Below are 25,187 nucleotides of genomic sequence, written 5' to 3' on the forward strand. Positions count from 1 at the left end.
GGTGGCTGTCAGGGGGATGGAGGCAGTCAATGATGATGCTCATGGAGGTGATTGATAATCATTGGGGTGATGGCCAAGGGGTACTGACAAGCAGCAGTGATTGCTCTTGTACTGTAAGTGTACAATGGCCGTGGCGATGGCTACAGTGACAATAGGTTTAGGAGTGATGACCGTAGGAGCTGAGGGCTGATGATGTTGGGGTGATTGGTACTGACGACTATAGATGTACAGATGGCAGTGAGAATGCCTGACTTCAGGGACAGCCACTGCAGGGGTGGTGGCTGTACGGGTGATGGTGACAGTGGTGAGTGACTGTAGGCATGATGGTTGAAGAGTGTTGACGGTAGAGGTGATTGCTCTGGTGCTGGTGGCTGGCTGTCAGACTGCGGTGAGGATGGCTGTGGAAGTGAAGGTAGTGCTGGTTGGAGAAATACTTGGATGGCTGATGGTCAACTATCGAGGCCATGGGAGTGGAGCCGGTGATAGTGTTGGTGATGCAGGGTGACCAGGAGCTTGGACCCAACAGGGAGAAAGTCCAGCTTCTCTGGTGGAGTCGGCCATGTCCGTTGAGTAGATTGGTCCCCTCTAGGGAGCGCAAGAAGAAGGCCTGGCAATGACTGGCCTGAGACAGACAGCCGGGAAGGGACTTTTTTCAGATTGTCCGACCCCAGTGCTGTCCGCATCAGAATCTCTGGAGACTGAAGCTGGGACTTCCTTCCTCCCCAGAGGAGGGGCAGGGGCTGCGATTGCTGTAAGAACAGGTCACGTGGCAGGGCTTCCTGTATGCCGCTGCTGCCGGGTGTCCATGGCCCGCACCCCCAAGCTGCCACTGCAGCAGTCAGAGTGGCAGCCGGAGGTTCGGTCCATGCCGTACCCCTTGACGCCTAGGAGAGCAGGGACAGAGCCTAACGTGAGCAGAGGACCATGCTGCGCCGCAAACCCTCCAACGCCAGCGAGAAGGAGCCCACACAGAAGAGGAAGGTGAGGAGCATCTATGGTGGCGCACTTCTCCCTTCCCCCCCGGCACACTCACCCCCATCTCCTCAGGACTCAGACGTGGGAAGAGTCACAGACCGTGTGTTGAGTCGTAGATGAGGGCCATTCTCCCAGAGAGCAATAGAACCGGGTAACCAGGGTAACAGAAGTCTTCAGAGACTTAAAACCAGAACAGCAGAATAAAGGAAGAGACCCGTAGAAGTCTAGAGTTAGAGAATGGAACCCTACCACCACGATGAGATGTTGTTTTGTGCCTTCGATCATTGCAGGCCCTCCAGTGGGTTTTGAGAGGCTATAAATCACACCAGATTTGCTCGACTGTCTCTCATAGAGCCGCTGGTGAATTGAAACCACCTGCCTTTGGGTCGGCAGGGTAACTCCTTACCCACTAGGCCGCAGCGATGAGAGAGAGACCTACCACGGAAGACTAGAATCCTAGACTAGAATTCAAAAATTACCCAATGCAAGTTGAATCTCAAGACTGTAAGTTATCACCCTGTACTGTTCTGCCGCCACTTCTGCCAACGCATGGTCATTTCACCCCACGGGCCCCACCGGGCTGCCCATCTTGGCTTTCTGGAACCCCCACCCTTTAGCCATTGCCCAGACGCTGCCCATTTGGCTCAGCTTCCCCAACCTCCCCCCTGGAGAGCCAGTCACCACAGCTGGCTAGCCTGAGGTGATTCCCAGGCTTGGAAAAACCAAACCCACAGCGGGCACAGGGAGGCGGGAGCATACTACTTTACCCTAGGTGGGGAGAAATTGTTTGCCAAGAATGAGTAATGAAGCCTGGGAGGTGGTGAGTAAGAGTGAGGGCTGAGGAGGGGAAGTTTGGTGAGGCGATTTTAAAGACCAAGAAAAAGAGCAACTGTTGTGGAGGGCTATGGTATTCATCTTCCTGGGGCAGAGGTCAGACTGGAAGATCCCCCAAAGGTTCTGCCAGACCTGGGATCCCTGGACTTGATTTGATTCTCTCAAGCAAGCAGCAAGTACATTCTGCATGTCCAGCAGGATTCTAGAGCCATCCCAAAGTAGGCCTGCTCCAGGTCCAAGAGGCCCAAGCCCTGGCAGAGGTCTGGGGCCTCCAGACCCTCACAATCTCCCCAGAGCTCAGGTCACAGCAGAGGCTGAGCTGGAGCACTGGGGTGTGCATCCTGTCTCCTCTCAGAGCCAGGGGGGTGGCTGTCATTTCCGGCTCTCTTCTCCCCACCCCAGCTGTTTCTCTAAGGTTGCAGTTGAGGTGGGTAGGGGTGAGATTCACAGATCTTCACACGGGCTCTGTCACTCCTCCCCAGCACCCAGCAAGCCTGCCATTGGCTGCTGCTCATCTGAGGGGGAAAGGACCACTTCCCCTTGCTCTCTGGCTGCTGGGAGCATAGATGCTACTGGGGCCTCAAACCACAGGAGAGCTGAGCTGGAGGAAAGTCTGAGAAAGAACTGACACTTATGACAGCGGGACATGGGCTACCTCAGGCGGAGGTGGCCGGGAGTACACGGAAATCCTTCTTTCTTGACACCGGTGACTTACCAGATGCTGTGTTTAAAGGGTGGGTCTCTGGGGTTTCCCTCGACCCATGCTGTCTTCTGAGGTCCACCACGTCTTATAGGGGAAGGTAACCTAGCAACCCCATTCACACTCACCTTCCTGCTGAATCCTAGGATGAGCGTGCATCAGAGGCAGAGGGCATGGTCAGCAGAGTTTGCTTGGGCTTACTCACTAATCCGCAGCGTTTCACTCCATCATGTGGAGACAAACAGGCGTGGAACTGTGAAGTCAGTACAAGTCAGATAATACAGAAGTACATCTCAGTCCATGCTTACCTGGTTTACCCAGTAAGACGTCCCCATCAGGGATGGTGATTAGGGAAAGTGGCTTTGATTCTGCAGGAAGGTGTGGGGTTGAGAGAGAGAGAGACAGAGGCCAACTGTGGAGTTGAGAGAGAGAGAGAGACCAGCCAGACCTCCACCCACAATCTTTGATGGGGGCCAGGAAAAGTAAAATTGTTTACTATGGATTAGTAAGTAAACACAAGTTAGTCTGTGCGAACCTTGTTTACTGAGTCCTCTGGCCCTGGCAGGGTTGGGAAACTGGGGGGAAAGGCTTTGATTCTGTAGGAAGCTGCTATAAGGTTGGGAGAGAGACGCCAGCCAGACCTCGAAGCAGAATCTCTGATGTGCTGAAAAGATATGTGAAATTATAAATAGGGAGCTCTGGTGAGAGCTGTGCTGCTAACCCAAATGTAGGCAGTTTGAATCCACTGGAAGCTCTGAGGGAGAAAGATGGACAGTCGCTTCCTGTGTGATGTACAGCTCCCAAAAATCTCAATAGAGGGACAGCAATGAGTCGGTTCTGACGCGATGGCAGTGAGTTTTGAGGGAGAGATTAGGAAGTTCACCTTGCTCGTTGGGTAATCTGACCCTGGCACATTACCCCCATCCTGCCATGGTCCAAGCTGCTGGCTGGCCTTGAAGACAGCCAAGCTGAGGTGTGAACAGGTGCTACAAGATGCCAGGGTTGACACTGGGTGACCCAGGGTGTGGGACAGTGGCCCTCGGCTGGTTGGTGGAGGTGTTTTGCCTCCTTCAAGGCCTCTCCCCTAGCTGAGATTCAGCTTCCCAGCAGGCCAAGTGCAATTACAGCCTTCACCATGGCCTTGAGGGAGTCTCTGCCCCTCAGGGGCTGAGGGGACGTGGGGAAACGGAGCACACAGGCAAGTGAAGCTTCTCTCTCCTGGTCCTTTTCTTCCTCCTCCTCCTCTGCCTCCCAAATTCAGAATGTGCTGGAACCCTCCCCTATCGCTGTCCGGGGAGCTGAGGAACCTCGGACAATTAGGCTGTTTACCTTTTTCTGTTTTCAGATCCCTCATCTCTGGAAGCGGGTGGGGGACTGGCTTTCAATGTGCTCCCTTCAAGAGGTCGTGTGATTCACCTGGGACGACAAATGTGAGATGATTTGGTGGCTCAGGGACATGTCCACACTAGGGGGTGCCCACTTGTCAGCCCAGCCAGGGCTAGAAGTCCTGCTGAGCAGTTCCAGCCCTGAGGTCAAACAAACAAGGCCTACCAGCTCAAAGAGCCACCACCATGCTGGGTGCATTCTCCGGCTCCCAAGGGCAGAGAGCAGACCCTGGCATTGTCCCTGTTTTATACCTGGCTCTCAGAGAGAATTGCAGCTTGCCAAGCTCATGCCTCTGCTGACCTAACCCCTCCTCTTTTGTGGTCCCACTGATCTCAAAAGCTCTCACAGAGTCTGAGCATTTGAAGGCTTAGTTCCTCGGCTCTGTAGGGCAGACCCAGATGGCAGCAGGGCGAGTCATCTTCCAGGGTCCTGGGGTTCACGTGGGCACCTGTTCCTACTCACAGAGGATTAGGGAGCCCTCAGGGTCAGGGCCCTTACACCTCATCTGCCCTTTGTAGACATTTTGCCTCTGTTGTTGTTATGGGCTGTCAACACTCCCTTTAGGGGGTCTCTGGTGACCTAATGGTAAGAAGCTGCACTGAAATCCTGAAGGCATGCAGTTCAGTTCCACCAGTCACTCTGAGGGAAAGGGATGGACAATCTCCTCCCGTCTAATTTCTAGCCTCTGAGAATCAACTGAAGAGTCAGCTATGGGTCGGTTCAGACTTGACAGCACACACCACCACTCCCACTCCCATTAATCTAATTTCCTCCACACGCTAGGAGTTGGTCCTCCCTCAACTCACATCAGACCTCCAGGGGAACAGGAGAGGGGGGCCCAGCTCCTCCTTCCCCCCAGTCTCTTCCTGGAGCCAGGACACCCCTCACCAGCATGCACTTCATTTTGTCAGTACCTCCATTGCCTCACATGACTGGCTCACCTCCCCTTCACCTGAGGCGCAGCCCTGCTCGCCCTCCTGGAGGAAGGGGAGTTCCCCTCCTAGGCCCAGCGCCTGCTGCCTGCTCCTAAGCCTCCCTGAGCCTGGCCTCCTCTGGCCCCTCACTTGCTCTCCTTGCGATCGCCATCCACTTGACTCACTTCTGCACCGGTGGGCTACTTCCAGAACTCTGATGGGGGTGGGGGTGGGGCAAGCACGTGGCGACGTAGACCGTCCGGAAACGCTGGCCTAGCTCTGTTTGGGCCCTTGCTCTTCTTGCTGATGGTTTCTCTGAGACTCAGTCTTCTCACCTGTGAAGAGGGCATGACACAAGGGCCTATTGGTGTGGCTAGGTGAATGGGTGCACCTGGAAGGGCTTAGCAAAATTCCAGGCACAGGGGAGATGTTTAAACTATCCCCCCTATTCGTTTCCTAGGGTTGCCGTGACAAAGGATTGCAGATTGAGTGGCATAAAACAGCACAGTGCTAGGACTAGATGCCTTAGACTTGGGGTGCTAGCAGGGCCAAAGGCTCTAAGGAACAAGCCTTCCTTGTCTCTTCCAGCTTCTGGTGGTCTCAGGCATTCCGTCTTCCCTCTGTATCTCGTCTCTGTTTATAAGAATGTCAGCGATATTGAATTAGAACCTACTCTCCAAAGATTGAAACTCAATAACTTCAACTTACTTGGATCCATAATCAATACACTTGGTGCCAGGAGATCAGGAGATGTATAACACTGGGGAAAGTCTGTAGTCTGGGACCTCTCCAAATTACTGAGGAGCAATGATGTTAGTTTGAGGATTAAAGTGTGCCTGTTTCAGGCCATGGTCTCTTCAGTCACTTGTTATTTTCAGTCACGTTGTCCAGCACCTGAGAGCTGGACAATGAATCAGGATGACTAAAGAATGGATGCCTTTGAGTTGTGGCCTTAGAGAGGAGTACTGAATGTTCCATGGATTGCCAAAAGCGAACAGATATATCTTGGAGAGGGTGCAGCCAGAGTGCTCCTTGGAGGCAAAGGTGATAAAGCTTCGTCTCATATACTTCGGGCATGTTGATAGAAGCAGCTATGCATTGGAGAGAGACACTATGCTTGGAAAGGTAGAGGGTCAGTGAAGGAGAGGAGGACCCTCAACCAGGTAGACTGATAAAGCGGCAGCTGCAATGGGCTCTAATGTGTCAGGAAGTGTGCAGATGGCACAGGATAGGACTAGGTTCAGATCTGTTGTTCATAGGATCGCTATGCATTGTACTTGAGTCGATGGCACCTAACAACAACAACTTCGCCAATCTGGCCTCATAATTAAGCTGCTTATATCTGCAGAGATGCTACTTCCAAATAAGGTCCTGGAGGTTACAACTACAACATATCTCTTTACCATCATCGTTGTTGTTGTTGTTGTTATGTGCTGTGCTGTCGAGTCCCCTGCGACTCATAGCAACCCTATGTACAACATCCCTAAACCCTGCTCTACTCTGTGCCAATCTCACTGTCTCTGATACACCTACCCCTATTACCCTAGTCATTCAATCCTCTTCTTTTGTATTTCCATACTTGGAAGGTCTGCCTCAGTTGCCCTATCTGGTTGTCTAAGTGTGTTCAATTGTACATAAGGTTTTCAGAAGCCTGCTATTTCAGAAGTGGATACCCAATCCTTCTTCCTAATCTTAATCTGAATGATTTAGAAAAGTATCTGACAGACAAGCATTTTATGGAAAAAAGCAGATTACTTTGGTAAAAAAATATATATGACATAACATTTGCCGTCTTCACTATTTCCAAGTGTGCGATGGCATTAATGACATCCATCATGTGTATAACCATTACCACTGTTGGACATATATTTGGGAGCACAAAAAGTCTCCTCACACCCCTTGTTTCTGGATTCGTTTCCCAAGACAGCCAGTACCTGGCATCCAGACGGTTCTCAATATATGACCCTGAAACTAAAGGAGCTGAAAGGGCATCTGGGAGGAGGATGCCAACAGCATGAAGCTCCAGGGAGTATCAGGGGAGGCCACACACAGTGGGTGATATTTTAAAACATTAGTCACAAAATATTTTATTACAGTAAAATATCTACGTTGGTGCTATGTGCCATCAAATTGGAATTGGCTCCTAGTTGATCCTCAAGTGGGATTTCAGAGGTTGTAAGTTGCACAGGAGGTGATTTGCCCTTTTTTCTCCGGAGGAGCTGCTGGTGGATTTGAATCGTGTACCTTTGGATTGATAGCAAAATTCCTTACCACTAGGCTACCAGGCGTCTTTGGGTGACACAGTTAAATATTCAGTTGCTAGTCAAACGTGTGGTGGTTCCAACTTGCCCAGAGGTGCCTCAGAAGACAAGTTCAGCAATCTCCTTCTGTAAGGTCACAAACTTGAAATCTCTATTGAACAGTTCTGTTCTGTACACATGGCGCCATCACATGGGTTGGAATTGACTAGGAACTAACAAGAACCAATATATCTACTTGTCCAATTCATACAGCTTTCCATCCTGCCTCCAAAGCTGTAAAATCATTATGGGAGGATACTGTCCTTTCTCCTGAAAAGCAGCTCGTAGATTCAAACCCCCAATCTTTCAGTTAGCAGCCCAACATGTTACATATTACTCCACCAGAGCTCCTTATATACATTACACACACACACACACACACACACACACACACACACACACCCCCAACAAAACATTTGCATTTCAATATTTTTATGTGGAGTATTCTGTGGTTAAAACAAATTTTTCTTAAACTCTAACGTTGTCATTGTTGTTGTTGTTGTTGCTGTTGTTGTTGTTGTTGTTATGTGTCATCAAGTTGCTTGTGACTCATAGCGACCCTATGTACAACAACCCTAAACTCTGCTCTGTTCTATGCCAATCTCACTGTCTCCAACACAACCATCCCGATTACCCCAGTCACTGAATCAATCCACCTCATAGAGGGTCTTCCCCTCCTGCGCCGTCCCTCCACCCTCCAAGCATGATGTCCCTCTCCAAGGACCGGTCCCTCCTTACAACATGTCTAAAATATGTCAGACAAAGCCTCAGGATCCTTGCCTCCAAGGAGCAGCCCGGTTTAACCCTCTCCAGGATGAATCTGTTTGTTCTCCTAGCAGTCCATGGTATATTCAATACTCTTCTCCAGCACCACAGCTCAAAGGCATCAATTCTCCTTCTATCCTCCTTGGTCATTGTCCAACTCTCTGATGAATAACAAGTGATTGCAAAGACCATGGCCTGTATCAAGCGCACCTTAGTTTCCAGATTGACATTGTTGCTCTTTAGTACTTTGGAGACTCTAACATACTTCCAGAAAAATGCACAAATTGCAAGTGTACCACCGAATTAGCTCCCCAAAAGTGAATACCCCCAAGTAACCGTCCCCAGATCAAGAAGCAGAGCCCTTCCAGAGCTCTAGAAACCACCCTTACCCTCTGCCAGCCACTTAGAGGAGTCCCTTTCATTACTTCCAAAAGCATGTATTAGTACATTCGTTTCACTGCTTTTTAAACTTTATGTATGTACATCCATATAGTCTTTGCTCCCTTCATGGATGACCCCTTTCACTCACCATCCTCTTTGTGAGGCACTTCCATATTTCACGAGACAGTGGTACTGATCTCAATGCTGTATCATTGTATGGCTGTCTGTATCACAGTAATCCATCCAATTGAGAGGGAGCTCTGGTGGCCTAGTGGCAAGGAGTTGTGCTGCTAACCTAATGACAGGCAGTTTGAATCCACCAGCTGCTCTGAGAGAGAAAGATGGGCAATCTCCTTCCGTGCGATTTACTGCCTCTAAAAACCTGCTGGAAGGCCAGCTATAACTCAGCTCCAACTCAACGGTACACATCAGCGACAACTTGAATAGTTTACAGACTCTGAAAACCTGCAGGAGGGTCAGCTACGAGTTGGTTCCAACTCAATGGCACACAGCGATGACATCATTGAAAAGCATCTAAGTTCTTGTCAGTAAAACTGGAAAGAAGGGAGAAACTGAAGTTGACAGAAGGGCAGAATGTTCCAGGTGGAGAAATGTCCTGGTCAGGGAGCTCTGGTGGCCTAACTGTAAGGAGTTGCACTGCCAACCCAAAGACACAAGGTTCAAATCCACCAGCTGTTCTGCAGGAGAAAGATGGGTCCTCAACTCCTGTGAAATCTAGTGCCTCGGAACACCTGCTGGAGGGTCAGCTATGAGTTGGTTCTTACTGACTGCACAAGACAATGGGAGCCTAGAAGGTGTTGCCTGAAAAGCAACAGGTAAACTCTCATGTTCTAAGCATTCAGTGTGCAACCACTCACTTTGTCACAGCAGACCTATGAGTGTGGTGCTACTGCTTTTGTTTCACTGATGAGGAACAGTCACCCAGAGAAGTTAAGTAACTTACTTGGGTTTACACAGTGAGTAAATGGCAGAAGCAAGATTTGCACCCTTGCCATCTACAACCAAATGCAGAAACTGAGGGTCAGAGGGCTTAGGTAACTCATCTCAAAGTTGAATTCAGGAATATCTAATGCCAGAAATGTAGCCCCATCCAAGAGGTCCATGTTCTCATCTTAGAAAATGAAAGAGAGGCCAATGAAAGAGGGTGCAGCAGCGTATGAGACATACCCCCGCCAACCAACCAGGAAACTTTTACTCCAAAGGGAGACCTGGCAGAAGCAAAAAGATTCAAGGATTTCAACCCATCCTTGTTGGACCACTTGTGGTTACTCAGAATAATTAGGGCTACCCATGAGTTGAACAACCTGCATTATGCAGAGGGCACAACCTTGCTTGCAGAAAGTGAAGAAGACTTGAAGCATTTACTGCTTTCACTATGGGTTACATCTCAGCATCAAGAAACCAAAATCCTCACCACTGGAACAGCATCATGATTGACAGAGAAAAGATTGACGTTGTCAACCATTTCATTTTACGTGGATCCATGATTAACAGCCATGGTAGCAGCAGTCAGGAGATTGGAAGACATGTTGCATTGAGGAAAATCTGCTGTCCCCAGAGTGCTAAAGAGCTAGGATGTCTGCAAAGAGCAAGGGTATCAGTTTAAAGACTCAGGCACACCTAATCTAAACCATGGTGTTTTCAATTACTTCCTGTGCATCTGAGAACTGTGCAATGAATCAGGACAACAGAAGGAAAACTAGATGCCTTTGAACTGTGGTGTTGGAGAAGAGTGTTGACTATCCTATGCGCTGCCAAAAGAACAAACACATCTTGGAGGACGTGCAACTCGAGTGCTCCTTGGAGGCAAAGGTGGTTAAGTTTTGTCTCACTTTGGGTATGTTGTCAGGAGGGGCCAATCCTTGGGAAAAGACATCATTTGGGAGAAAATAGAGAGTAAATGAGAGGAAGATCCTCCTTGAGATAGATTAGCACAGCGACTGCAACAACGGTCTTGAGCATGGTAGAGATGGTGAAGATGGTACAGGACTAGGCGAGGTTTCAATGTGTTGTTCATGGGATTGCTGTGAGTCATAGTCACCTCAATAGCACCCAACAACCTGAGTTTGTAGGCAGGCTATCAAAGGACCACCCTTATGCCCTACCCTCTGTCACCCAAACAACCTGTGTAGCCCTTTCCCAAGCTCCAGGACTATCTTTATGGACTACCCCTCCTGCTTTGTGGGAACCCTGATAGCAAACGAGATCCTGGGAGCCAAAGTCCAGTCCTCCCAGGCCCCAGACAGCAGATTAATGACAGGAAAAGTCCAAGGGAAAGAGCTGCTATTAGAGGGCAGCCGGTGGGTGTGAGTTTACTCTTTCCCCTAACAAAGCCTACTTCCGGCCCCAAGCCTGCCCTCTGGCTTGCTTTCCGGGCTCACTCATCCCTGGGGCTTCAGGGGTGACTCCCAGCCTCTTGGTCTGCAGAGCAGACTGTGGGCTGATGGAGGCAAGGTCACAATAGGCCCATCAGTCTATAAATAGCAGTCCAGCCTGCCCTCTTTGGACCCAGGCCAGCCTGGTGCCCACCCTCTCTCTGTTCCCTCTTTTCCGTGTTATAAGAGGAGGAAGTTATCTGGGCAGCTGCATCCTAGTTTAACAAGGGGAGGAAATAAGCAGAAGGTGGAGGAGAGAAGGGGAAAGAAAGGGGGGGGGGAAGAAGAAACACTAGTGGGAGGAGAAAACCAAGCAGGGAGGATGAGGGAGATTTGTGGGAACCAGAGGAGTCACCCCACAGCCAGGCTTTCCCCTTTTCTCACTCCATTGCCAGATCCCTTGCCCAGCTCCACCAAGTTGAACATACAAGGTTTTCTTAGTGATGTTGTGGTGCCCTGCCCATGGCACCTGCAGGACAGTAGTGGTTGCTTGGCTCACCACTTGCCTCATTTCTGGTTGGACAATGACCAAGGAGAATTGATGCCTTTGAGCTGTGGTGCTGGAGAAGAGTATTGAGGGTACCATGGACTGCTAGGAAAACAAACAGATTCATCCTGGAAAGGGTCAAACTGGGTGGCTCCTTGGAGGCAAGGATTCTGAGGCTCCATCTAACATACTTTGGACATGTTGTAAGGAGGGACCGGTCCTTGGAGAAGGACATCATGCTTGGGTGGGTGGAGTGACAGCGCAGGAGAGGAAAGCCCTCTATGAGGTGGATTGATTCAGTGACTGGGGCAATCGGCATGGGAGTGTCAGAGACAGTGCAATTGGCACAGGACAGAACAGAGTTTAGGGCTGTTGTACATAGGGTCGCTATGAGTCGCAAGCGACTCGACGGCACATAACAACAACAACAACGTGGCTGAGTCCTCTAGGAACGTATGGCTCCTGAGACCTGATTGCTGACTTGGCTTCAGATAAAGGCCACCAAGAGCACTCAACAGCTATGTTGCAGACCCATGAGTTGGAGCCAATTGTTTGTGTGTTGGGAGCAGAGTCCAGGTGACAATGTCCCTGTCATGGGAGCTTGTCACTGGACACACATACACCCCCTTTAGTAGGAAAGAGGATGTGAAAGTTCAGCTTTGTGTGGGTTTGGGGCTTCAGTTCCTCAAACCCTTATCTCCAGTGTCTGCAGTCTGTCCTGCTCTATCTGTCTGGCCATCTGTGAACCCTGGTTCCTGTGAGTATCTTCTAGTCTTGACTGTTTATCCTGATACAGAACTCAGCTTCAGCTTCTTGTGTCTAGGCCCTGTCGTGCTTACATGCCTCACCCCGGATTTGAGCTGGTGTCTTGTCATACACGTGAATACACAGTTAAGAAAGCTCATTTCCTGCAGACAGTGTTATAAACAGAGGAAAACGCCAGCAGTAGTCACTCGTCACACTAGTGGCTTGGGTTAAAAACCGAGATGAATTAAAAGAAGTTGGTGGTTTTCTTCGACTAAATTCCAAACCAGAAAGTCAAACCCACTGCTATAGAGTCATTCTCAACATATGGTGACCCTCCATGAGGTTTCTGAGGCTATAAATTTTAATTGGAGAAGACTGTCCATCTTTCCCCACAGCGGCTGTTAGATTTGAACTTCTGATCTTTCAGCCATTACAGCACATAATGCCACCAGGGCTCCTTAGTAAGCTGCCAGTCACTCATTGGCTTCTCATTAGAACCAACTCATAGCTGACCCTCCAGCAGGTTTTCAAAAGCTGTAATCACTCCGGAGGAGATTGATCATCTTTCTCACATGAAGCCACTGGTGGATTTGAACCACCACAATTCGAACTGCCTTTGGGTTAGCAACTCAACTCCCTACTGACTACAACACTAGAGCTCCCTAGTAAACTATGCTGTTATGTTGTTGTTAGGTGTCATTGAGTATGACTTAGAGGTAGAGTAGGTGCTTATTTACAGAAGGTGCCTGAAGACTTGTTCATAATGTGTCTGAACTCAATGCACTGCTGTCAAGTTGGTTGCAAGTCATGCCGACCCTCCATTAGATTCCCAAGATTGTAAATTATAACAAGAGGAAACTGTCCATCTTTCTCTCATGGAGACAGTGGTGAATTTGTGGCCTTTGGATTAGCAGTACAACTTGCTACAGACTATACATACCATTAAGGCTCTTTTCATAATGTGCTTCATCCTCCACTAGGTTTTTGAGGCTATAATTCTTGCCTGCTTTGTCTTTCTGCGGCAGAGTGGCTGGTGGGTTCAAACTACAGACCTTTCGGTTAGCAGTCCAACACATTACATATTATGTTTCAAGTCTTTGGGCACCTGCTGGAAACAAGCCTCTACTGTGGCTTACTAAAGGGAGCTCTGGTGGCCTAGTGGCGACAAGTGGCACTGCCAATCCATCAGCACACAGTTGGAATCCACCAGCTGCTCTGCAGGAGAAAGATGGGCAGTCCTCTCTCATGTGGTTTGCAGCCACTGAAAACCCACTGGCAGGTCAGCTGTGAGTCAGTTCCCATTTGATGGCACATAACAACAGTATCAATGTGACTTACCAGGAGCCCAAGAGACATGGTGTATTATATGTGGTGCTGTTAACCCAATAGTTCAGAAAGATGAGGCAGTTTCCTCCTGATAAGATTTACATCCTCAGAAACCCAACAGAAAGTTGCTATGAGAGATAATTGACTTAACAACTGTGGATCTGATTTTCTGGTGAATGGTTAGAAAGTGGGATTGCCTTGCTCTTCTTGGGACACAGATTTATCAGGCTGAAAGCCCCAGGCTGCTTAACCCTATCATTGTGGTTGGAGGAGACCATGCTCAGAGCACATCAGAGCTACAGGATGTGAAAGGGATTGGGGATTGGCTCTCAGTCATGTAAAGATAGGAGGAGTACCTTGGCAGTACTAACCTGGATATTGGAGTTCACCTAGCGGTGCCCTGGAAGAAAGGCCTGGCAATCTTCTTATGAAAACTTTATGGAACACAGTTTTATTCTGACATGTGGAGTCACCATGAGTCAGAATTAACTGTATGACAGATTGTGACTAGTATGTAAAGGTGATAGTCTTTTTTCCCCTTTTTTAATTTTTATTGTGATTTTAATGCAAGTTTACTGAAAAGTTGGGTTTTCATTTATTCATTTATTGCTGCATATTTTGCTGCCTCCACCTTCCTTCCCCCTCCTTCAGTTCATTTAAAAAAAAAAGTTCATTGTTGCACAATTTCCTCCCTCTCTCCCTTCTTTCCTTTGCCCCAATCTACTTTGCAATGTATTTCTTATAACTGTTATAATACATGCAATGTATAATAATAATAATAATAATAATAATAAACAACTCCTTTTAAACAGCACTTTCCATCATCTGTTCCAATGCAGAGTTCATTATCTATCCCTTTTTCCTAGTTTATCCTCAACTCCCCATGTCAGTCTTGTTTTATAACAGTGGTATTATGGTGATCTGGTATCTTCTGAAAAAGTTGGAACTAGAAATATCATCTGACTCAGCAATTCCACTACTGGTACTATACCCCAAAGAAACCAGAGCCACCACCCAAACAGATGTATGGACACCCATGTTTATTGCTGTGTTATTCACAGTAGCAAAGAGATGGAAGCAACCAAGTGTCCATTAACAAATGAATGGATAGAAAAACCATGGTACATTCACACAATGGAATACTATGCAGCACTGAAAAATGAGGAGCTCTTAAAACATTACACAACATAAGGATGCCTGGAGGACATTATGCTGAATAAAATATCTCTGTCAAAAAAGAACAAGTACTAAAGGTACTTTTATAAAGTTTTATGCACTGAGGTAATGGTAGAAATATATCCATTCTCATTTAGCCTTTAGAGGTAAACACCAAAATTCAGCCACTGGTGAAAATTCAGGTTTCTCTGCGGTCTTGGCAAGTTCTTGGTCTGCAGCCAGGACATGAATCCTGGTAGTTATGAGGACATCTTGGTACTTCACCTCTTTAGCTCTGTGTCCACGGCATATATGCAGCTCTGCCCAGCACTGAAGTGTGTGTAGGGGGGTGTGGGAGGTGTTTGTTGTGTGTTGGAGGTGAGGAGAAGCCATTTCAACACCACTCACTCAACACCTCTGCTTCCTCCAGCTCTCACTTCAGCGCTCCAGCAGCTTTAAGGATTTTGCCAAATCCAAACCTAGTTCCCCAGTGGTGAGCGAGAAGGAGTTTAATCTGGATGACAATGTGAGTTTGTGAGCCTCCTGGGGGACCCGCCTGCAGGATCTGGGAGGGAGATGTGGGAGAGGGAGGAGGGGGGAGGAGAAGATTGTGGGGTTGTTGGGGCAAGGTCTCCCTCAGCACAGAAGCCCACCAACTCCCATCTTCCAAGATCCTGGGCCCCAAGAACAAGCCTACTTTTTGCATTACAAGATCTTTTCTTTACCACCAAGGGCAGGGCCAGAGGCTGACAACAGAGCTTCTTGTTGTTGTGTTGTGTGCTGTCGAGATTTCCATTTCTAGTGATCCTGTGTGACAGACTAGAACTTTTTGATAGGCTTTTCTTAGCTAAGAAAAGCCAAGCCTTTCTCTCATAGAGCCATCATGTGGGTTTAACCCACCAGCCTGTAGACTAGGAGCGGAACACTTAACCTTGCAGACTTGGCTAACCTTATGGCCCAAGAGGCAGGGGACCTTGATTCCCATCTAGTCTAGCCTCTGCTGTGCCCAGAAGGCCCCTCCTCTGCCTCCAAGCCCTAGGCCTCTTCCTCCATTTCTGCAGATTCCAGAAGATGACCCGAGTGAGAAGATGACTCCAGAGGATACTGGGAAGAGCAGCAAAAAACTGGGGAAAAAATGGAGGGCAGTGATTTCGCGAACCATGAACAGGAAGATGGGCAAGATGATGGTGAAGGCCCTGTCAGAGGAGATGGTGAGGCCTGGGATGGGAACAGGGGTGAGATGGGAGCAGGGCCATATTAATAGCTACTGCTTGGGGCCCGACACCTGAGAATCCAGAAGGGAGGTCATCCAAGAGGGGAGCTAGTGCTCTTCCCTGGACATAGGAGCAAGACTCTGGTTTGAGGAGGACTGAACATCCGGGGAATGGAACCTTGTGGGATGAGCAGTCCCTTCCAGTGTGATTTACTGCCTCTGAAAACCCGCTGGAGGATCAGCTGAGCCCATCCTGACTCCATGGCACATAACACAAAAAAGGCTTGAGACCAGTCTGTCCTAAAGGAAAGTTTGGCTTGGATGACAGAAGAAGAATTGAGGCCGATGAACTGTGATGTTGGAGAAGAGTATTGAATAACACGTAGATTGACAAAAGAACAAACAGATATGTCTTAAGGAAGGTGTAGCCAGAGTGCTCCATGGGATCAAAGGTGCTGAATCTTCATCTCACATATTTTGGGCATGTTGCTAGGAGAGGCTATTCCTTGGAAAGGGGCATTGTGCTTGGGAAGGTAGAGGGATGGTGAAGGAGAGGAAGACCCTCAATGAGATGGATTGACACAGTGACTCCAGCAATGGGCTCAAGTGTGTCAGAGATGATGAGGATGGCACAGGATAGGACAGGAATCACATCTGTTTTTCATAGGGTCACTATGAGTCACACTCGACCCTAAGACACCTAACAACAACAGTTCTTGAGAGACTTGAAGGGAATCCCTGTGTGAGAAAGACACTAGGCCTGGCTTCTGTCCAGGGAGAAAGGTGGTGCAGGCATAGCTGAAGGACTTGCCAGTCCTAAGAAGCTTAACAGCACAGCTAGTTTTGTACATTCTGAAAGTAGGGAGGGCAGGATGTGCTGGGGCTGTCTTGCAAGGGCTCACACCAGCTCTCAAAAGCCACTGGTCAAATCTTCAGAATTTCTTTTTTTCTTAAAAACAAAGCCATCATTTAAAAAGTAAGTAATATATATGCCTACAGTTAAAAGATTAATTGCATTGGTAAAGTCTGCTGTCAGAGACCTCTCCAAAGTACTGAAGAGAAACGATGTCAGTCTGGAAACTAAAGTGTGCCTGATACAGGCCATGGTCTTTGCAATCACTTACTATACATCTGAGAACTGGACAATGACTAGGGATGATAGGAGAGTTGATGTCTTTGAACTGTGGTGTTGGAGAGAAGTATTGAATATACCATGGACTGCTAGGAGAATAAACAAGTTCGTCCTGGAGAGGGTGAAAGCCAGGCTGCTCCTTGGAGGCAAGGATTCTGAAGCTCCGTCTGACATACCTTGGACATGTTTCAAGGAGGGGCCAGTCCTTGGAGAGGGACGTCATGCTTGGGAGAATGGAGGGACTGCACAGGAGAGGAAGACCCTCGATGAGATGGATTGATTCAGTGACTGGGGTAATGGGGGTAGGTGTGTCAGAGGCAGTGCTATTGGCACAGGACAGAGCGGAGTTTAGGGCTATTGTACATAGGGTTGCTATGAGTCGACAGCACACAGCAACAACAGTTAAACTCAGTTTATTAAAAACTCAGGCAATAAACCCAGATTTCCTAATTCTGACACTCTTAAGGGTGTTTGTATCTGTCCCATCTGCATGGTACACACTATCATGGTGTGTAGCTGTGCGGCTCCTCCCCCTCCTCCTTCAGTGACGTCACAATGCAAGCCCCATGTGAAGTCTTGACAGCCAGAAATTGGCAAATGCTACAAACCAGGGCTTTGTAGCAATCGAGTTATTGAGTGTTCCTGGCCCCTCACTCCACCCAGGTGCTGCTAGGGGCCAGGGACGTGAGTCAGGTCGACTTGGTCGTGGGCTCTGGAACTTTCATTTCACTGCAGACAGGCCTTGAGCATAGATTCCTCCTCTGGGAATTCAAGACATTCACAGCTCCTGCTTTGAAGGGTCACCAAGAGCCTGAGATGGAGTGACAGGCATGCACACTGTGGGGAGTACGGTGCTCAATGCTTCCTCTGCAGCAGTACTGTCTGTCTGTGCGCAAGCCCCAGGCCTGGGTACAGGGTGTGTCGTCATGGATTTTTCTATGTGGACATCAGCACTTGAAGTGGATAAGGCATCCTGGTTTGAGTTCACACAGCACCCTGGCTGAGCCTCATGCCAATAGGCTATTGTTGTTGCTATTGTTGTGCACCGCAGGGGTGGAACTGACTCACAGCTGACCCTCCAGCAGGTTTTCAGCGGCAGTAAATCACACAGTGGGAGACAGCTCATTTTTCTTCCACAGAGCTGGTGGTAGATTCAAACCACGTGCCTTTGGGATTGCAGCTCAGCTTCTTACCACTAGGCCATCAGAGCTCCCTCATCCCAATAGGTAGGCACAGCAAAGCAAGATTGTTGGACCATTTTCCAAAAGAGGAAACTAGGGCACAGAGTGGTTGTTGTTTTGTGTCCCATCGAGTCGGAACTGAAACATAGCTGACCCTCCAGTGAGTTTTCAGAGGCAGTAAGTGTATCACATGGAAGGAGACGGCCCATTTCCCTCCCCCAGAGCAGCTGGTGAATTTGAACCATGCACCTTTGCATTGGCACCACAATTTCACCAGCCTGGCAGGCAGCACATTTCCTCTGCACCGGGGCTGCCCCAGGTTGCTCAAGACTTCCTGCCTCCTCCCTCACTGCAGGGAGACCCTCTAGAGGAGGGCTCTGCCTCCCCAACGTCTCCAGACTACAGCCTGGACAGCCCAGGGCCGGAGAAGATGGGGCTATCCTTTACTGAGCAGGAGGAGCGAGACACCCCAACGCTGAGCCGCCAGGCATCCACAGGTGAGCAGGAGGTCGGGGGCCTTACCTGTTGGTGTAGAGAAGAGAACTAGGTTGGGGCTTCACAGCTGGCTCTCTGGGAGAGGGGTAAGAGAACGATGAGCCTTCGTTCTTTGCCCCCTGTGAACGTCACCAATCCTCTTCCTGTTCAGTCTTGATAACGACCCCTTGCAGCTGGTACTATCACTATCCTCATTGTGTTGATGTGTAAACTGAGGCTCAGGGAGGTCAAGTGGCTTGCTCAAGGTTAGCCAGGTGGCAGAGCTGAGACATGAACTCAGGTCTGCCCTAGAGGAAACTCCATTTGCTGTCCTCAGGCCCTGGAGAGGCCGAGGGCTGAGGAAGAGCCCCATTGCCCTCTTGGACCAGCTCATCACACTTGATTCCTTCCAAGGGAGCTACAGGCTACAAGCTACTGATGCCCCAGGCTGATTGAGGGTAGGGTCTCCAACTCCGAAGACTCACCCTCTTGAATCTCGACCTTGGTTTACTGAGTTCACTTGACACATTCTAGACGTCATTGGTGGTGGATGTGAAATTCCAACAACCTTGCCTGGAGGAGATGCCCCATCGCCTGGGCTATAGTCCTTGAGGGACACTGCCTTTCTCACTCCTTGGGGTCTGGTCTATGTATGGCCACATTTCCAGTTCTTGCTCTTTCTCTGGTTACACAGGCTCCTCCTTGCCCCACTGAAATATCTTTTAAATGTCCCTCATCCGGCCCTTCCCAGGGAGAAGGGCCTATCTGAGCTCCATGTGATGTTGTGCCTGAACATAGACTTCTTTCAGGCAATTTTTTACCATTGAGTCAGAGCACACCCATAGCTGACCGACCCTCCAGCGAGTTTTGAGAGGCAATAAATTGCATGGGAATTGATAGTCCATCTTTCTCCCATGGAGCAGCTAGTGGATTCAAACCATGTACACTTTGGGTTAACAGCGTAACTCCTTACCACTAAGCCACCAGAGCTCACCTTTCAAGCAGAGAAGAGAAAAATACTAGTGCAGTGGGTGGAAGGAGCACTGAAGCGGAAGTCTTGAGCCTGGAGTCTAATGGTCACTTGCCATCAAGTTGATTCTGACTCCTCTCCACCCTGTGGGGCAGAGCAGAACAGTCTCCTCAGGGTCCCACGGTTACAAATCTTTATAGCAGCAGACTGCCTCAGTTTCCTCCCGTGGAGAAACTCATCCCATGGAGGGGTTTGAACCAGCAATCTTTTGGTTAGCAGCCACACTCTTTAACTACTTCTCCACCAGGCTTCCCAGAAAGTCTCAGTGTTGACAATTCTAAGGCAAGAGGTCTTGGGCAGGCCATTTTGCCAGTCTGGCCTCAGTTTTCCTCATCTGCGCATTGGGGTGTTGGCCTAGCTGGTCTCCAGAGACCCCCCCCCCCAATTTGCTTATCCTTTGGCTTGAGAGCTGTTCATCCTGATGTCAGAGGACCTAAAGGTGAAGTGTGCTCGAGGGAATCAGGTGAAGGTGGGTGAGAGGAGAATTTGAACCCCTTCTGCGATGGGACACTTAACCAGGCAGAGCTCAGCTCTTTTCACCAGTGTGTGTCCTTGGGATTTCCAACCAGACCACCCTGGAAGGTTGCTGCTGGACATTGAACCAAAGGCACCCCTCTTCCCCACCCCATCTCCTGTAGGCAGTGAGCTCTGCAGTCCCATCTCGGGCTCCAGCAGCTTCGGGGAGGACCCACCTGCCCCCCAGTACACAGGGCCGTTCTGTGGCCGGGCACGCGTGCACACAGACTTCACCCCCAGCCCCTACGACCACGACTCACTGAAACTGCAGGTAAGGTGGGCCGCTGGGCCCCTCCTGAGCCTGGTGGGATGGGCCCAGAAAGGAGGTGGGCAGAGCAGGGTGGGGGGACAGTGTCCACAGAGGCCAGGAGATCACCTGTCCTCTCTCAGCTCAGCTCCTGCTCTCTCTCCCGGCACAGAAAGGAGATGTGATCCAGATCATCGAAAAGCCTCCTGTGGGCACATGGCTGGGCCTGCTTAACGGCCGGCTGGGCTCCTTCAAGTTCATCTACGTGGATGTGCTGCCTGAGGAGGCCGTGGGGCCCGCCCGCCCGAGCCGCAGGCAGAGCAAGGGCAAGAGGCCCAAGCCCAAGACCCTGCACGAGCTGCTGGAGCGCATCGGCCTGGAGGTGCGGGTGTGGGAGGGCCTTCCTGGCTGGGAGCTTGTGGCCAGTGGTGCAGGGCCCCACGCAGGGAAGGGGTGTAAGTGGCCATGCCCACAGCCTGTTATCTGCCCACAGGAACACACGTCCACCCTGCTGCTCAATGGCTACCAGACATTGGAGGATTTCAAAGAGCTGCGGGAAACACACCTCAATGAGCTGAACATCATGGACCCACAGCACCGAGCCAAGCTGCTCACTGCGGCCGAGCTGCTGCTGGATTATGACAGTGAGTGTGGTGCCAAGCAGCAGTGCCCAGGCCCCAGGCTGTTCCTGGCTCCCCGCACTGCACTGGCAGTGTGCTCCTGTTCCACTTCGGTTCGAGCCCCGGGGTGGGTTGTGGGCCAGGGAGCTCAAGGGATTATCAGGGTGTACAGGCCAGAGTAGGGAAAAACTCAAAGCAGGGAAGCTAATTAGTGTATTTTATGCAAATAATGTGTGTATTGTCCAGCTTTTGCAGCCTGCACAACCCCCTCATGTGTGTGTGGTAATTACACAGGCACATTATATTAAAAAAAAAAAAAGTATGGTAGTAACAGAACCACAATAACCAGCCCAGGATTCCAGGCTCCTGATTTAGCACTGAAACATTCTAATTTGCTTTCAAGTAGATGTGGGGAGGACAGGGGTGGTGGTGGGTACCCAGGAGGAGGGGGACTGCGCCACAGTGGGCTTCCCAACCTCCCTGCGCCACATGCAAGGACTCCCTGGGACTTCTAAGCTCCACAGGTGAAGACCAAGCCAAGTCCCCCTATCTTCTGTCTCCTCCTCTTCATCCTCTGCAGCGGGCAGCGAGGAGGCTGAAGAGGGCGCAGAGAGCAGCCAGGAGCCGGTGGCACACACCGTGTCAGAGCCCAAGGTGGACATCCCGAGAGACTCGGGCTGCTATGAGGGCTCGGAGAGCGGTCGCGATGAAACGGAGCTGGCTGTCACCGAGGAGCAGCTGCATGGCCTCTCCTTGGCTGAAGCATTGTGAGATGGTAGTGGCAGTGCAAGCCAAGGCCTCAGGGACAGGCCTCGCTTCCTGCAGACTCCAAGCCTGGCCCTGCTTCCCAAAGGGCGTCCAGGCTTCGAGGCCCCGTTATGGGGGTGATGGGCCACCTGGGGACATGTGACACCACTAGAGCCCTCTCTCCACCAGCTGCCCGGTCCCTCCTGGTACCACCCACTCCCCAGCCCCAGCCATGGCCCGTGTAAATAGGGTGCCCAAGGATGCCACCCCCATTCCTCTTTCCATGAAGGCCCAAAACATACTCCTCGCTCCTGTCACATGAATTCTGAAAAGTGGGCCAAATCAGTGCTTCGGGTCGCCTCAAAACCCAAAGGAAGCTGGCCAATGAAAAAGACTCGAGTTATCAGATTTCCCTACATTGAGTGTGAAGGAAGCGAGGGAGAGTTCCACACTCCTTTTCCCAGACTCTCTCAGTAATCTAACCGCTAAAATGCTATGTGAGCCAGGCCGAAGCCCCTGAACGTGGAGTCAGTTAAAACAGTCTCCTAGGGCCTTGCCAACTCTGCCATTCTGTGATCTTAAATGTCTGCTCTCCAGTGAGCTGTGATCCAGGACACTGATGTAGGGTTTATGGAGGGGTCGGAGGGGCCTCCAGCTCCCAAATGAACTGGCCCCTTCCACTCACCCATTCCAGGCCTCCTTCGGCATGAAACCTCACTCAGGCAGTGTCAAACCTCCTGTTCCCTACATGGTCCCTCTAGGGAGACTTCTCCCCAAGCCAATGGCAGATGCTCAGACTTGCCTTCCAAGGACAGAACTATTCATCCCAGCCTAGAACTGGCCCCTTGAACTTGACACTGGCACATCTACTGCCCCCCATTTTACTTTGCTAAAAGTTTTGGTGTACTCCGAGCTCCAGAAGAGGAGGAGGGATTGATTACATGTTGAGGGGCGCTTGGACCCCAATGCTAAGTGTTTTTTAAAAAATCTCTTACCTGGAGTCCAACTAGTCCATGGACAAGCTGGACTTGTCCTAGACTCAATCTAGGACAGCTGCCTTAGAGGGCACTCTTCTTGGCCTTCTCCCAGGACCTTTGGTCAAAGCTAACCCTGGGGAATGGATTGAGTGTAAATACGAGGTGAGCGGTGGAGGGATGCAGGTTAGCAGCAATAAGTACCCCCTAAATCCACTACTGCCCAGCCACAGTGACCCCCTAGGACAGAGGAGAACCACTCAGAGAATTTCCAAGGCTGTAAATCTGTACAGAAACAGACTACCACCTCTCTCTCCCACACAGCGGCTGGTGGGATCAAACGGCTGACCTGTTGGCTAGCAGCCGAGTGTTTAACCATTACGCCGTCAGGGCTTCTTTAATAAAAGGTATAGGTACAATCAGATTGCTGTGTTCAGTTTTCTTTCTGATGGAGGGAGTATTGTAAAAGGACAGTCTGGTCTCCTTCAAAACTGGCCTTTGCCAGAATGTCCCTCTTTTGGTGCCACTTCCCCCTTCCCCAAAGAAGCTCGGTTTGAAGAGCTTCTGGTTTGAAGCCCTAGCTGATTCTGCTCATCCTTCTACCCAGCTCTCCTCAGAGCATCCCTCCAGCTCCTCTGACACCATGACCTGAGTGGGATCTGAGAGTTGTTGTTATGTGCTGTCAAGGTCTCCTAGTGACCCTAGGAGCAATGGCTCTGAACACTGCCCTATCCTAAACCAAGCCTACAATCTCTGACACACCTAGCCCTACGACCCTAATTCAATCCATCTCATCCAGGGTCTTCCTCTCCTGCGCTGTCCCTCCACCTTTCCAAGCATGATGTCCTTCTCCAAAGACTGGCCCCTCCTGGCAACATGCTCAAAGTATGTGAGATGGAGCTTCAAAATCCTTGCCTCCAAGGAGCAGCCTGCTTTTCACCCACAAAAGGGACATGTTTGTTCCTTTGGCAGTCCATAGTATGTTCAGTATTTTTGCCAGCATCATAACTCAAAGGCTTTGATCCTTCTGTCATCCTTAGTCATTGAGAAGACCATGGTGTGGATCAGGTGCACCTTAGTCTACAGACTGATGTTGTTGTTGCTCTTTAGCACTCCGGAGAGGTCCTTGACGACATTTTACCCAATGCAACTTGTCTCTTGATTTCTTGACTGCTGGTGCCAAGCAGCTCTCTGCTCATGATTGTCCATTTTGACAAGAGCCTTGAAGACCTTTCAGTACAGAAGGCTTCAATGGGGGATTGCCTAGAGTCTAAGAAGGGGAAAATTAGGTCCAGTAGGGCCTTTCCACTGAGCCTGCCTCTCCTCAGGCCCCACCCTATGCCCACTGAAGCTACACCATTCCCTCTCTGGGAGGTGAGATGGTGACATCCCCTGGTTTTGTTGTTGCTAGGACTAGGAGGATAGAAGGAGAACTGATGCCTTTGAGCTGTGGTGCTGGAGAAGAGTATTGAGAATACCAGGGACTGCTAGGAAAACAAACAGATTTGTCCTGGAAAGGGTCAAACCAGGCCACTCCTTGGAGGCAAGGATTCTGAAGCTCCGTCTAACATACTTTGGACATATTATAAGGAGGGACCGGTCCTTGGAGAGGGACATCATGCTTGGGTGGGTGGAGGGCAGGCACAGGAGTGGAAGGCCCTCTATGAGGTGGATTGGTTCAATGACTGGGGTAATCGGGATAGGGGTGTCCTAGACAGTACGATTGGCACAGGACAAAGCAGAGCTTAGGGATGTTGTACATAAGATCGCTATGAGTTGCAAGTGACTCGATGGCACATAACAACAAACAACAACAGGTGTTATCGAATTGGCTCTGACTCCCAGCAACCCAATGTACAACAGTGAATTCCTTGATCCTGACTCATCCTCCCAACATCTGCTGTGTTTAAGTCTCTTGTGTGGTCACTGCAACAATCTGTCTCATTGAGAGTCTGCTTCAAACTCACCGACTCTTCAAACAGGTATGTCTTGAAGAAAGTGCAACCAGAGTTCTCCTTGGAGGTAAAGGTAATAAGGGTTTGTCTCACGTACTTTGGATATGTTGCTAAGGAGAGGTTGTTCCTTGGAGAAGGACATCATGCTTGGAAAAGGTGGAAGGTCAGCAGAAGAGAAGAAGACCCTCAATAAGATGAATTGATACAGTTTCTGTAGTAATGGGCACAAGTGTGTCGGTGATAATAAGGATGGCACAGGATAGGACAGAGTTCAGATCTTCTGTTCATAGGGTTGCTAGTATGCCAAGGTGTACTCCACTTGAGGACACCTTAACAACAGCAACCACCACGCTTCCAAGCATGACAACCGTCTCCAGTACTGGTCCATCCTAATAACATGCCCACAAAGTACAAGTGATGAAGTCTCACCCTCTCGCTTCTCAGGAGCTCACTGGTGGCACTTCTTCCTTTGTTTGCCAGCATGATGTGTTTCAGCTCTGGTCCAGCTGGTCCTAATTCCTGGCAGCTCCATGCGCACGGAAGGAAACCCTGCCATGTCCTTCACCATCCCCACAATTGGTTGTAGACTGGACCATTGTGGGTCTATTGGCTCCACTGAATCCCGCTCACTGTCATTGTTGTTGTTATGTGCCGTCGAGTCGTTTCCGACTCATAGCGACCCTATGCACAACAGCCCTAAACCCTGCTCTATCCTGCGCCAACCGCACCGCC

The 25,187-nt window shown here is 49.9% G+C and overlaps 1 protein-coding gene across 1 annotated transcript; it reads left to right on the forward strand.

The window, feature by feature from the left end:
- The first annotated feature begins 924 nt into the window (after positions 1-924).
- SASH3 (SAM and SH3 domain containing 3) lies at positions 925-21,550 on the forward strand. Its single transcript, XM_006881864.1, has 8 exons — positions 925-981; positions 14,797-14,892; positions 15,428-15,577; positions 18,248-18,389; positions 20,035-20,183; positions 20,332-20,541; positions 20,653-20,803; positions 21,360-21,550. Exons 1-8 carry the CDS (start codon positions 925-927, stop codon positions 21,548-21,550), a joined length of 1,146 nt encoding a protein of 381 aa, XP_006881926.1.
- Positions 21,551-25,187: the final 3,637 nt, after the last annotated feature.

This window comes from Elephantulus edwardii, unplaced genomic scaffold (genome assembly GCF_000299155.1).
Source record: "Elephantulus edwardii isolate Elephantulus edwardi_28Jun2011 unplaced genomic scaffold, EleEdw1.0 scaffold00016, whole genome shotgun sequence".
NCBI lineage: Eukaryota > Metazoa > Chordata > Mammalia > Macroscelidea > Macroscelididae > Elephantulus > Elephantulus edwardii.

Excerpts from the sequence above, each read along its gene's own strand:
- SASH3 (XM_006881864.1), top strand. The coding sequence starts at position 925 with ATGCTGCGCCGCAAACCCTCCAACGCCAGCGAGAAGGAGCCCACACAG. Across the intron at positions 15,578-18,247 it reads AGGCCCTGTCAGAGGAGATG|GGAGACCCTCTAGAGGAGGG; the intron begins GTGAGGCCTGGG and ends CCCTCACTGCAG. Across the intron at positions 20,804-21,359 it reads GCTGCTGCTGGATTATGACA|CGGGCAGCGAGGAGGCTGAA; the intron begins GTGAGTGTGGTG and ends CATCCTCTGCAG.